The sequence below is a fragment of the Epargyreus clarus genome, unplaced genomic scaffold (genome assembly GCF_041222505.1).
Source record: "Epargyreus clarus isolate Ecla_fem2 unplaced genomic scaffold, WU_Ecla_fem_2.2 ptg000005l, whole genome shotgun sequence".
NCBI classification, from domain to species: Eukaryota; Metazoa; Arthropoda; class Insecta; order Lepidoptera; family Hesperiidae; genus Epargyreus; species Epargyreus clarus.
Window position 1 is genome coordinate 2,068,082 of NW_027332213.1, and position 14,461 is coordinate 2,082,542.

The 14,461-nt window shown below is 33.3% G+C and overlaps 1 protein-coding gene across 1 annotated transcript in view; it reads right to left on the reverse strand.

Moving 5' to 3' along the window:
* Window positions 1-204: 204 nt before the first annotated feature.
* The window catches only part of LOC140757912 (uncharacterized), a 109,186-nt gene continuing 94,929 nt past the window's right edge, over window positions 205-14,461 (reverse strand). Inside the window, exons 4-6 of the mRNA XM_073093787.1 lie at window positions 8,393-8,526; window positions 5,039-5,240; window positions 205-2,062 (exon numbers count right to left, since the gene is read on the reverse strand). Coding sequence (XP_072949888.1) covers window positions 1,875-2,062; window positions 5,039-5,240; window positions 8,393-8,526 — 524 coding nt within the window. The 3' untranslated portion in view covers window positions 205-1,874. The remainder of the gene's footprint in view (window positions 2,063-5,038; window positions 5,241-8,392; window positions 8,527-14,461) is intronic.

A 14,461-nucleotide genomic window follows, 5' to 3' on the forward strand; every position in this document is an offset into this window, starting at 1 on the left:
TTTATGTTATAATAAATCTTAAATCAAAACGAAGGAGCAGGTGTTTTCTACCAATTATGACTTAATATAGAGTGTAGTTACAATTTTTAACATTAAATTTTGACCAAGAAAATAAAAAAAAAATACATCTTAGAATATTTTACATCAATGTAAGTAAATATACAAGAAAGTTAAACATTTATATTTAACTTTCTTGTTTTTTTACTCAAATTAGCCAATAAAGAACGATAAAAACTAATATATCTCAAATACTATGAAATAAAGGGTACATGAAAAAGGTTGAAATTTTATGCCCCATGAGTTTTCAGAAACCTTGCAACTTTCAGAGCCAGTCTGAAAGTTTCAGAATTCGAAACAACAAGAGAATTACAAAGCGTGTAAATTAGTGAATAGAAAAGCAATCCTTAGAAAAAATTACAAGTAATACGAGTATTAATTTTCCATTACTGCAATTCTCATGTTGTCAACTCATTTCAATCCCACTGTTGTTTAGTGTTTTCTCTCAGTATTAGTTTCCTGTCAGAGTAAGAGGTATTTAGGCCATAGTCTACCGCGCCGGCCAATTTTTGATTGGTAGACGTCATCCTTGCCATGCAAATCATTATTCATAATTTTCTTTTATTTTCTAGTTATACATAACAAATACTCGAAGCAAAGTTGATTACATGATATTAGATAGAAAAGCCTGTAGAACGACGATCTCCGGATCTCTGCTATCAGATAAATTAATAAATTAGTAGACCTGAGGTATTCCCGGAGCGCTATGACATGGGGCTCTTTAAAAAAGGTGCAAAAAGAGCTCTCCTTCAAAGCCGGCGATGCATTGGCGACTCCTCTGGTGTTGCAAATGTTCATAGGCGACGTTGATTACTTTCCATCGGGTAGCACGTCTGCTTTATCGTTAGGCTCAAATATATAAAAACAAAATCCTCTCTTTAGTCCTACTGTATTAGGTATTACTTCAGTGCTTCTTAGTTCAGTTGAATTATATAAATTTTCCATGTTTGCATCAACTTCAAAATTTATTCACCTTTGCTGACTTAGGCAACTTTGTACTATGTACAAATACAACTACTCGTATCTTTTCTTTGGTCTAATTCTTCTTACACAATGTCTTGTAGGATTCTCTTTTAATTTTCTTTTATTTCAAAATGTACTTCTTATACATAACATTTTTACTCATCTCATAAGAAGTAACTGTGTTTTTAAGATGGTATCGTCATCACACATTTTTTTAGAATTGCGTCGCTTTTATGAAAATTTCATGTACGAGTATTAGCCATTTCCATGGACTTACTTCTTTGATTATTATGTATGTTCAGTTCCATACATACCATAAAAATGAACTTATATTTATCCTTATATGGACTCTTAGCTCTTAAACCTCTTAAATAAAGACTCCTTCAATACATACAAAAGTAAAATAGTATATTTTTTTCTTAAACTAATCCTTGGTACATTTACTAGTCTTATGCTATTTTGATATCGTGAGTAACAAAATTCATACATCTATTTCGATTTTTGGAACAATGTGTTGCGAAAGATGATCCAGGAAGTTATACAAAATTAAAAAATACAAAAAAAGGTTCTTAAAACAACAAAAGTTTATCAATTAAAAATATGTCAAGAAACATAATAAATATTCGATATAACTTTGATTGTAAGACTTATAACGGTTGAAATTTCATATCCATGATGAAATTTCTTATACCATAGATTCGAAATGTGAAAATTTTCGAAAATTCGAAATAATCAGAAAGAATGTTACAAAATATATTAAAACATTGAGAAAAATCAGATTACCCATCGCAACACTTTTGGACATTATACATTAAATTCGTAACAATAACTTTATTAACTAATATACACCTAGTTCAGCCTCCAACTATAGACATGAAAGCATCGTTATCGCTATCATCATTATAGTACATGGGAGGATCCAAGAAGAAGTCCTCGTTGAACATCCCGTAGTCCTCCCCCTGGATGAGCATCGGGAGCAGCAAGAGCAGGAACAAGAGCATCCAACTCTGGAAGCGCCTGGATGTACCGCCATTGAGAGTTACTGGAATTGAAAAAAACATAGTTTAAAATAAAATATGAATTAATCGGCCAGTAAAAGGGAAAAATTGATTTCCAAAAATCATCTCAGTGGTACTGTATAAACATTAATGATAAAATAAAATACAGGGTGAATTTTTAAAACGGGCCTTCAGGGCCAAATCCGAAACTATAAGGTTTAGCGAAAAATGCTGAAAGGAGTTACGAGGCCGATTTTGATAAAAACTAAAACTGCATCATTACTTTTTTAAAATAACTTTTTCCCTAGCCGGGAATCGAACGAGTTCATTTTGAAAAAAAAATACACCTCTATATTATTCCACTATCTGATAGTGTTGCTTATAAGGATCAAAATCTGGGAAGTAATGATAAATGACAAAATAAAGGAAAAGCCTCAATTTTAAGAAAATACAAATTTTTTCATATTAATTTGGCAGTTAAGTTCCCGCCATTCATCAATTTAAACATTTCGCGTATTAACATTTTTTTTGGCTCAATGTTTCAAATCATTCGAAATGGACGCATTGTTCTTCAAGAAGTTATGTTTTTATGTCCGACTTAATTAAGGTTACTTTTAGGACCATTATAATAGATTTAACTTGCTATGGGCGGAGTTTCGTTTAACACGTTGGCTGCGTAAAAAAAAAACAGTAACTTTCAGCTGGTGCGACGGCAGTCCAAAAATGCATCCACTTGACTTTCTTATTGTGCGTGGCAGGCCTTTTCGACCCGACACCTCTGGGTGGTATTGAAACCCTATTATCTTAGTCAAGGCGCATTTTACATTACAAATTTTTATACTTTTTAAATCCTCATGAATCACTTGTCTATACATTAGTCCCGCCCCTGGCTCCTCCAAATAGAAAATGAGAAATTAGCAATCGAAAATGTCTGGTCGATAAGGCCCGATACCGCACTAGAGTGTAATTTTTGTAGTGATGGGATAGTAAAAGAAAAGAAAATATCGAGTCATTAATTTTATTAAATTTATTATATATAATATGTATAATATATAAATATATATTAAAATTTCACTGTCTTAGTTATACCCAGCTTGTTAATACAATGCAGGCTGAATCTCTGATCGTCTGAAAAGTAAGATGATGCAAACTCTTTTAATAATTACTGATAGATAAATCAAATTAAATAACACTACTGAATTTAAACTTACGTGTGTTTGTATAGTTGGAGACAGATTTCATCACATGAAGTTTTGTCCCAATGGGGCTGACGTAAATATGATTTCTAGAACCAGGAGACTCATTTTTTTTTCTTTTCGACAAAATTTCTTCGTTACTTTCACTGTCATCGCTAAAAAAACTTCGATGTTTATTGTAATTCTGCTGGTGGATGGCTTAACTTCTTGTTTTTGAAATATTTTTCTGTATTTATTTCGTTTAGGGATTTCGAAATATGAACCACCGTATTCTTCTTCGTTATCACTATCATTTTCTAGTACTATTTTGTTTTTACGATGCGCCATTGTAACGAAACTTGCAGAAAACCGAGTAGCGCGAGCGCGTCCTCCTCCCGAAGCTAGTACAACACTACTGGCGGCTCAACGCGTACGCATCTGCACAGTGCGGCATCAGGTCGCGAGCGGTCATCCACCAAAACAGGCCTGCCCCCGCACTGAGATAACTTTTTTTATGTTCTATGCGGCGGAGGTCGAAAAAGGCCTGCCGCTTTATTAGATTGCTATATTTCTACATTGTTGGTCACAAATCGAAAACTATATTTTTCTTTGTCATATTCGTAAAAATACCCAAGAAACAGTTTTCGCACTAGCGAGAAAGACCTATTTTTCCTGTGCGCATATTGGTTTGGCACCGCGTCGGGCCGATTGTGGGTGAACCGCAGTGAACGTGTTAATACAGATGTAAAATTGCCAATTTGCGAGAATGTCTTTTTCGTGTCAAATCCGAGTGATAACTAAACAAAGAGATATAGAAAATCATATTTACTGTTGAAACGTAGTTATAAACAACAAATAATAACAATTTACTATTTAATCACTTATCTATTTTTATTAAAAAATAAATCCTAAAAACGGCGGTAATTTACTTGCCAAACTATTACTTTTTCATACTAAGCCGTATGTCACGGTTATAACATCGAATAATTAGTTGATTAACCAACAAATTATTCAATGGTATGACTTACGTATGTTTCTAAAGAATTATACATAAATCATTTGTTATGTATAATCCTTAAGGAGTAGTATGGCAATGTATGGAAAAATATGTATTTTCTTCAAAATTTTCCTTTTCCTTTAATTTGTCATTTATCATTACTTCCCAGATTTTGATCCTTATAAGCAACACTATCAGATAGTGGAATAATATAGAGGTGTATTTTTTTTTCAAAATGAACTCGTTCGATTCCCGGCTAGGGAAAAAGTTATTTTAAAAAAGTAATGATGCAGTTTTAGTTTTTATCAAAATCGGCCTCGTAACTCCTTTCAGCATTTTTCGCTAAACCTTATAGTTTCGGATTTGGCCCTGAAGGCCCGTTTTAAAAATTCACCCTGTATATCTTTTCCTTGTAGTCTCGTAAAGAACTATTTATTTTTTATATTTTCTCCCTTAATTTAAAATTTCTCTATGAACTGTTGATGATTGACACTACAACATATTAGTCTCCTAGAGGGTTCAGGCCAGAATACCTATATTTTGCTTTCGATGAAGTGTCCATAGTAACTACCATTTATTCTATCATATTGTTTGATTTCGATTCCAGTCCTTGTTTCTAAATCCTTTAGATCTTTAATATGTCAATGAGGTTGAAAGGTGGAGTGAATAAAGCTACCTCGTCGGTAATGTAAATAAAACTTGCCGGGAAAATGTTCTTATTTATCTAATAATATTTGAAATCAAGTTGCACCTACATGTGTTTAATCCTTAGTTAAATTCCTTCTTTTAGTTCACTTAGTACTAAGAACGGGCAACTTCGAAAAATACATCAATTATACCATACTTACTTCTCTCAGGTCTTGGATCAGTCTCAGGCGTAAGGAAGTCCAGTTTGGCGGCACGGTTGTACACGTCGTACACAGTCGCCATGCACGTCACCCGAAGTCTTCCTCCAGGGAAGAGTTCGGGTGTCACCTTCAGTTCTACGTGAACACTCGGAGAGAACAGCCCAGTCTCGGATGGCTGGAGACTCGTTTCGGAAGAACGGAGCTGGAATTTTGAAAAGGTTTTTTCAAAGTTAAAAAATGTTTACTAGTGGTTAAATGTCAGTAGGTCTTAATTACTAAGGTAAGGTAAGGTAAGTACTAGCTCATTCATTTTAGCATATTGTACAAGAACTTATATGTTTTTGGTACGAGAACTGACTTCGTTTAAGGTAGCACTCGGATCAAATCTAATTATTTTTTAACAAAGCAAGAATATTATAGAGCTATGTAAGGTATAAATGACGACAAAACGATCAACCTCAAATCAAAACATTCGTCACAACACGAAATGAATCCAAACAACAAAATATTTATAAACAAGATAATTATTATAAAAAAAGACAATCCGATTGAAAAATATAGCATATGTCCCTCTCACAATATAGACGAAGCAAACAATACCGTAACTTTAAAATTCATCTAGTCGTTTAACTGCTGGGCGATGCAAAGCACGAGACAAAGAAAGATAGGTACGAAAAACATGACCCTCTGCATTCGGGTAAAAAGATAAAAAATACTAAAACATTAAAGTTACATTTTAGTACTTTTAAGCTCAGTCTAAACTGGTTTGCAATAATTCACTGACAGTAAGCAACCCGCAAACTCTTGCAAACAACTTCAAACAATTACGCTATCGAAACTTTAAATTGGCGCAACTGCAGCCGGCGAAATCGAACAGGGCAATATATTTGTTGGGAACGATTGTATTCAGATTTTAAACAGTACATTCAGGTGATGCAGATTTCAATAGAAACGAAACAGAATAATAATTAATGTCAAATGATAACTTATCCTTACTAATATTATAAATCCGAAAGTAACTCTGACTGTCTATCTGTCTGTCTGTCTGTCTGGTTGTCTCTTCTTCACGCCTAAACCACTGAACCGATTTTAATGAAATTTTGTACAAAGGTAGTCTGAGACCCGAGAAAGGACATAGGATAGTTTTTATCCTGGAAATCCCATGGGAACTAGGGATGGCGATCTAAGATCGATTAATCAGAGAATCGATCTTTAGGACCAAAAAAATCGATATTTCGATATTTTAATCGATATTAGTAAGGATTGTATCGTAAACTATGCATTTGCTCAAGTGATGATCTTTAGCAAAGTTGTTGTCTATGAGCCCACGAAGGTTTCAGAGCACGACCAATTACGACCAAAGGTACGATCAATTTTCGCCAGATGGCGCTACTGTCATTCCAATGAAGGTACGAATTTTCAGTTTTATGTATGTTGGTATGTCATATTATTTTCTTTTAAACGCGGGCGAAGCCGCGGGCAAAAACTAGTTACTAATAACACTGAATTGTCGAATAAAATGAACGGCAGAATGTAGTTAATATATAAATTAAAACAAAAACAAATGAAATAAAAAAAATCTATTGGAAGCAAAGTACTATGAAATGGAAATCATTTAAAGTATAATAAAAGGCCAAGTGGGAATCAATCTACTACAAGGGGGATTCCGTACTCCCGTGAAATAGTTATATTCAACACATAGATTAGTAAAGATTACTCACTCCTAACATGAAAAGGTAACCAGTTTTGACAATTGAAATTATCACCGTCATCTATTTTCGTGTTCGAAAAATATTAAAAAAATGTAGTTTTTAGATCATTTACGAATGAAACAATATTTCTCCGCATTTTTTCTTCGATTTCGTGTCTTAACTGCGGATGTCGGAATTGTTCCGCGTAAATTACATCATGACAGCCATTAAATGGCTGACATATTTATCAGCCGTTTAAGCTATTTCATGGCTTCCTTCAACTACAAGGCGGTAGATATCTATACTTATCTATGATTCAACAACATAAATTTCGAAGCAGTTAATTAAATGAAAATATTACATAACAAGTATCAAGAGTCCACTCTTCGTACTCCTTTAAATTTCAACTTTATTATTTTTGTATTTTCTTTCAGAACAGCTATAGAAGTATACAGCTATACGAGTGTACAATGTACATACTCTGTTGAATGTATTAGGTTTAAGAGATAAAGCCCTGTGGTAAACGGACAGACAGCGCAAACGTTGTGTTGCCATATAAATAAAAAAATGTTAAGGGTGAACAACCCTTATCACTTAGGGGTATGAAAAACAGATAGTAGCCGATTCTCAAACCTGCTGAATATGCATATAAAATTTGGTGAAAATCGGTAAAGCCGTGTCGGAACCGTCGAAGCCGTTTCGAGAACGGTAACTAACATTGTAACACGAGAATTTTATATATAAGATTTATAGAACTATAAGTAGATTTAAAGCAGCTCATAATTAAGTAATTATGATATTTAAGTATTATTAATGAAAAAGAAATGCAAGTAATTTGAAAGAAAGAAACATTTTATTCGGATAATTGCAACACAAATGAAATAACAGAACGAGACAAAAAATTGCATGCGAGGTAAAGTATCTGTGAGTACCATTTTTGTAATTGTAATAATTTTCTGTTACATCAAAGAGCTTACAAAGCGGTACTTAAGTACATACGTACTCATAAATACTTAATTTTTTTGGACATTCAAAGCATTAAACGAAGCAAAAAAGTACTCTGTAACGAGTAATAATATAGTACGTACTCATTTAATTCATTTTTCAAAGGTTTTAAAATATTCGCTTATTTCTGATTAATTGCTACAGTACTTACATAAGCTAAGAACTTCTTTTTTACTTTAATATATCATTCTTTCGCAGTTGACACAGTATCTTAATGAATTTATTAATACTCAAATCAAAATGAAATAAATTAGATATAAAGTATATCTTAGTACTCAAGAGTGGCATCACATATGTGATTAGTTTTAGATAGAACCCACTCTATATAGAGGTCACAGATGTCCATGGACGACATTTACCATCCCCACCTAATGCTAAGGTGGCTACTGCCGCTCATGGACATCTGTAATCAACCCCACATAGGATTAGATATTCCTACCTGACGTCGGCCACAGATGCGCCAATACCCCTGAGGTCTAAGGTGGACCGCCTCGGAATAGTGTGTCTTCCTTTCCACACTTCAAACCAGAACACAGTAGCACCTAACGCTGCTGTTATGAGGCAGAAATCGGAGTGGCAGTGGTGCCGCCAGAGTCGAACCACAAAGGGTTCTACCACCTTCTATACTCTTATAAAGAAAACTTATATGTATACATACCGGTTCCTCATTAATATAGATGGTGAGATTAGCAGCGGGCCTTGCTGGTGATGATGTGCAGTTGGCCCGAAGAGTCTCCCCTGGTTGATAGCGGTCTTTATCAGCATTCAGGATTGGATCCACCTGCGGCAGCGCTGGAATTCAACAGAAGATGATGTTAAGAAATTTGATAATCAAAAATTTTAGATTTTGATATTGCCCCAAATACGTGTATTTTACTACAGTTAATTGTAACAGTTTTTATTTTTTTTATGAAGTACTTGCAACAATCCGCTACCAATATGTATGATGGTATATTTTGTTTGACTATTATAAGAAGTTTACATATTTAACTGAATGTTCTTCATTAAGTTGATTTGATTATAATTAATACATGTATGAAAATAATGAAATTAGATTAATCTGACTTAAGTTCATTTTCTTTCGAAATAGGTCGTCGTTGTCATTACTGCCCATTGCGGGACATGGGTCTTGTTCTCTTAGAGAAGGGTTTACAGCATAGTCCAACATGGTGGCGGAATGCGATTTCGTAGACTTCATACACCTTCGTACTTGTTTTTTTTAATAACTCTCAGGTATGTTATTTTTACTTAGATTTCTTCGCCGCTATGGCAATTAATAATTATTTTCTAATACACAAATAACTTTGAAAAATGAAAGGCGTATTTGAAACTTAGACCACTCGACTGAGAGGCCGTATTTTACTTTGTTTTCTGCTTGGCTTTTTCCGATATAGTCACAATTGAAACTTTCAAATACTGTTGACGTGTACAAAATATTAATACCACTGACAGTGGAAATGAAACCAATAAAGAGCGAATGTTTGTTCGTAATCCATTTTGTTTGTTCATTTCTGACTTATTTGATATTTTGCAAGAGAATATTAACGAGTTAACTTTCGACAGTTTACTTTATGAATAACAGAGCATCAATCAAACGGTAGAAAATATTAATTTGGAAATAATTGTCTGTAATGGAATTACTCTGTTTTAACGGTATTTGTATATCAATATTATAGAAGACCACAAATATACTCGTACAGCAACTTTATTTGAACAAATCTTCATAGATAATAAATAATTATTATTTAAAAACTAAAAACCACGCTAAAGTCGCATAATTATATAGGTAATCCTGATGATCCTGATGAGAGGAATGGGATAAAATTATTAAAATCGTGTATTGTCATCAGTTCTTGATAAGTGTTCCAAATTTTAATTTAATCCAATCGTACAAAGTGAGTAAAAATAGAGTTCAAAGATTCCGTTACATACATACATACATACATACATACATACATACAGGTCAAGCTAATTAGGTAATAAAATTAGGTATAACAAAAATAATTTAAAGAAAATGATAATAAAAATAATTTATAGAGTTGTAACCATTACTTCACATTATACTTATTATTACTTTATTATTTGTTGTCTATTACTTCTATTAAATTATCTGTGATATTATAATAGAAAGTAGTGAAATAATGACTAATAATAATAACCTATAACCCGTTATTATTAATCAATCGATAATTTTTTGCTTATCAGAGATCGAAAATCGTCAATTTCTGCCTATTTGTCAAATTTTGAGCTATATTAATGACGATGATATATGATATTATTAATGACGAGTGACAGAATCCAATAAACAATTAATTAGTTAAAACTAGATATTTTTAAAAGGTCCTCTAAACTAGTTTCAAATTCTACGGACCAATACGATACATATGTCAGATGCGACTGGAATTTGAAATGATATATGGTTCGTATCAAAATTGGTCAGATCGGAACCCGTTCAAATAAAATTGTTACGCGAACAGTTGAAGAATTTGGTTATCAAGTGACATGATTGTGAGCATCAGATTTTTTATCCGAAATCAAAAATTTCCTGCATTTTTTTATCCATCTGGGGTTGAATAACAGCTGAAATATATTTCAAACCGAGTTCAACCAACTAATAATAACTTGTGTATGTTATCATCGTTAATAAGAAGCTTGGATATTAACGATATCACATTTTTATAACGTTACATTAAAGTAATAAGTGACTCATTGGATACTACAGTTTAAAAACAGATGCGGGTAGGTGAAGTGGGGACGACACCTAGGCGGCGCTCGAATTAACAGAGAGCGACATTCTGGTCGGAGACTTCAGCAAGAACAGTCGAATAACGGAGATTCTTGTGTAGTTATAATACTTCTAATCACTAGTGTGAACTTACTTACGTATAGTTATTATATCGTTACTCTGTACCTTTTATGTGACTATAAGATTACACGCTTTCAAGACCTTCAAGATGACTATCAATAATATGTATGACACTTTTCCAATCTGATTTCCATGTCTAGTCTATTACTTTGTGTAGCTGTCTATTTACTTTGTTTAAGTAGGGAAAAGATCGAAAAATCTTTGAAAAATATCATCATTGTAATAATTAACATTTTTTTATGTCTGAAACCTTCTCAATATTATTAGTATTGAGAAGGTTTCAGACATAAAAAATTAATGAACTTCTAACAATTGTTACTAATTAACCTCTAATAGGAGCGATGCTCAACTTGGGTCACGACTCAAAAGAACAAATAACAACACAACACAACAAACAAACATTTGTTGTTTCGATGAATACGTCTCCGTATATGTTGTTAGCGAGCGGAAGTATTTTGCTCCTGGCGTATGCCCTATTATATGAGAGTAAGCCAGTCGTGAACTGCCTTTGTTAGTAAGGACAACAAAAACAGATTAACTAATACATTGCCTTGTTATGGAAACCCACGCAACTCAGAAATAAACGACCACTGAACGTATTGTACCAACTTAGTTTGTTATGAGAAGTTTTGGGGACAAACATTAGATGGATTAAGTTAATAATATAAGTAGCTATTCAAGAACATTGTAGTTACATTCTCAACTATTGAATGTTTAGAAAATATTTGCCTATAATTCTAAATATAATACTTTCGAAATATATAACGATGTGCTAATGATTGAAGAATCTAAAAATATTTGAATCGTCCAAGACCTACTTTACGCCTACAAGTTCCGCCAACTCATACGTTTGTCAAAAATTAAATGCTAAAATATTATTTTTAGATATCAAAACGTATTGATTACATTTCAGCCAACATGTAAAGAAAGGTTTTACAATTAGAAATCAGATTTGTTAGAATCATACTTGGTTCTTGATTTGAGATCACGTAAGTTTTTCTTAAGACAATATCACCAATGTATTGTAATATCAAGAATATAATAAGTTATGTACTTTTCTACATAATTAATAATCCTAAGATATTTACTGCTGTATATACCCAAAGAATATAAAACAAATTATTATTATTATTAATGATTGCCTTTCAAGTTTATTTAGCTTTGAATCCAATTGCAACCTTTATAGCTAATGGTTATGAAATTTATTTGGAAAATTTTATTTAACTTCATTATTATAAATTTTATTAGCTGACCCGGTAAACTTTGTGTTGCCATATAAATAAAAAAATGTTAAGGGTGAACAACCCTTATCACTTAGGTGTATGAAAAATAGATAGTAGCCGATTCTCAGATCTACTGAATATGCATATAAAATTTGGTAAAAAACGGTAAAGCCATTTCGGAGGTGTAATTAACATTGTGACACGAGAATTTTATATAAAAGATTAAACAAATATATACGCATACATATATTCGTACTAGTGAAGTGATATCACGTCATACGAGTAGTAATAATAGTCAAGGAATCTAGATGAACTATCCCAGAATGTGATACATCATTCTATCTCCATACGATAAAGTGACACTCATATTTCCAATTCCGTTACTGTCACACTCCAGTGAAATATTTTTATATGAGACGAATATTTGTGAAAAACTTGAAAAACTGAAAGATAGAAAAATGACATACCTACACGTATAACTTATACATATCACACAGATTTAAAATATTCTCGGCCAAACGTAGAAATGTCGTAAAACAAGAAGGGAGAATACATTATTAAATATCATCATCAAACCATTACTGTCCCACTGCTGGACACGGGTCTCCTCTCAGATTGAGAAGGAATAGGCCATAGTCCACCGCGCTGGCCAAGTGCGTATTGGTAGACTTCACATACCTTTAAGATTTCTTTTTTTTTTTTTTATAAATCTCTCAGGTATGCAGGTTTCCTCACGATGTTTTCCTTGACCGTTTAAACAAGTGATAATTAATTTCTAATACGCACATAAATTTGAAAATCATAGGTGCGTGCCTGGAATTTGAACCTCGGACCCCTCGATCGAGAGGCCGCGTTTCTTAACCACTAGGCTATCACTGCTTGTAGTTATTAAGTATATCAATTGTTAAATCCTATTGAAAAATAAACCTTACAAGTGGCGGGGAATTAGTTGCCAACCAATTTATATTATGTAAGTAACAAACACATACATAATATAAATTGGTTGGCAACTAATTCCCCGCCACTTTTAAGGTTTATTTTTAGTGGTAGTGCAGGTGCATACTACACAAAACTTTTCAGTCTTTTCCCCTATCATAACTTTGTTTGTTGTAAATATTATAAAGGAACAAAGACATCGTTTCGTTTGGATAACGACGAGTGATATAACAAACGGCAATGGAAGAGGGCCAAAATAATTGTAGATATGCCAATATCGAAACAATAACAAGCAATAAATATAATATTATCCAATATATTTTTAGAATTCGACGTAATTGACGTATTTTTGTGAAAACCTACGATACCGCCGACGCTGAATAATTATAAATGTTATAAAATATTATAGATATTGGAAAAAATACTTAAAATAAATTAGGCTCCGATCCTTTAGTGGACTAAGGGAGGCGCCTGAGGCGGTCCACCCCGAGCCCCCGATCCTGGGGGCCTCCAAACACAGTTGCTACCAATCTAAAAAAAAGTTCATCAGAACCAAATCAGTGAAAAATGTCGCCGGAATCATACGTCGGCCAATAAATGATGACACATTTGTAATTTTGTAAAATCAAATCAACTTTTTACACTGGGGACCTCCATTCAACTTTCCGCCCCGGGCCTACGACCACCTTAGTCCGCTACTGCTCCGTTCATGGCTCTCCTTACATGTAATGATATTATGCTTTGTCAATGATTTATTATATTAGTCTCTTTACCACCTTTAAATATAAATATTTTGAACTTATGTAACTCATAAATAATATTAAAAGTAAGCAAAGAATATTAACTTTTCGTTCACTATGTAAAACAAGTTATTTGGGAGTATAATGTCTGGTATGACGTGACCATATTGGTAATTGGCTTGAAGGGAATACGATATATTGAATAAATGTAACTGGTGTCTTTTTCAATAATCAAAACATCAGCCTACTTGATGTTATATAAATTATTGACATCCAAAAAACACGTTTTATACATTAAAAAGTCGCTATTAACATTTAATTTTATTACAGACAGATTCTATTTACACAGAGACCTCGCTATGGTCGGTTCGACTCACACACACATCGCATACACTCACACACACACATACACACTCAAGCACTCACAATACAATTTTGACACATCTCAAATTAATTCCATGAGGCATTATGAGATCGTTACCATCATCAGCTTCATGGACTTCAGCTATGGACATTGGACATGAGTATTGAGTATTTCCAATGTCCATAGCTAACAAGCCAGACATCTAAATCGATAGAGGCGATCCAAACTATTCCTCTGGTCAGGTAATCTCTTAGCAGTATAAATCTATAGGCCGAGTGAATCAATAAATCTGAACGGTAGCACAATAGCGGGGCTATAACGATACTGGAGCAACGACGGCAATATTTATGAGTCAATACTGTATAGAGTTATGGCGCTAAATCATAATGGCGGCGGCGATATGTAGCTAGCCGCGAGACGTACGAGTACATATGTACTGAAAATACATACGTAAATAGTCAATTAGTCAATATTGTGATATGTTTCGGCATAGATTTATTCCCGGAGTAGGGCTTATTTTGAGACTTCAGAGATAAAATATGTAGAATGAAGAAAGTAGTTTGCAACTATCATAAGGGCGACGAAAATAATCGTGAGG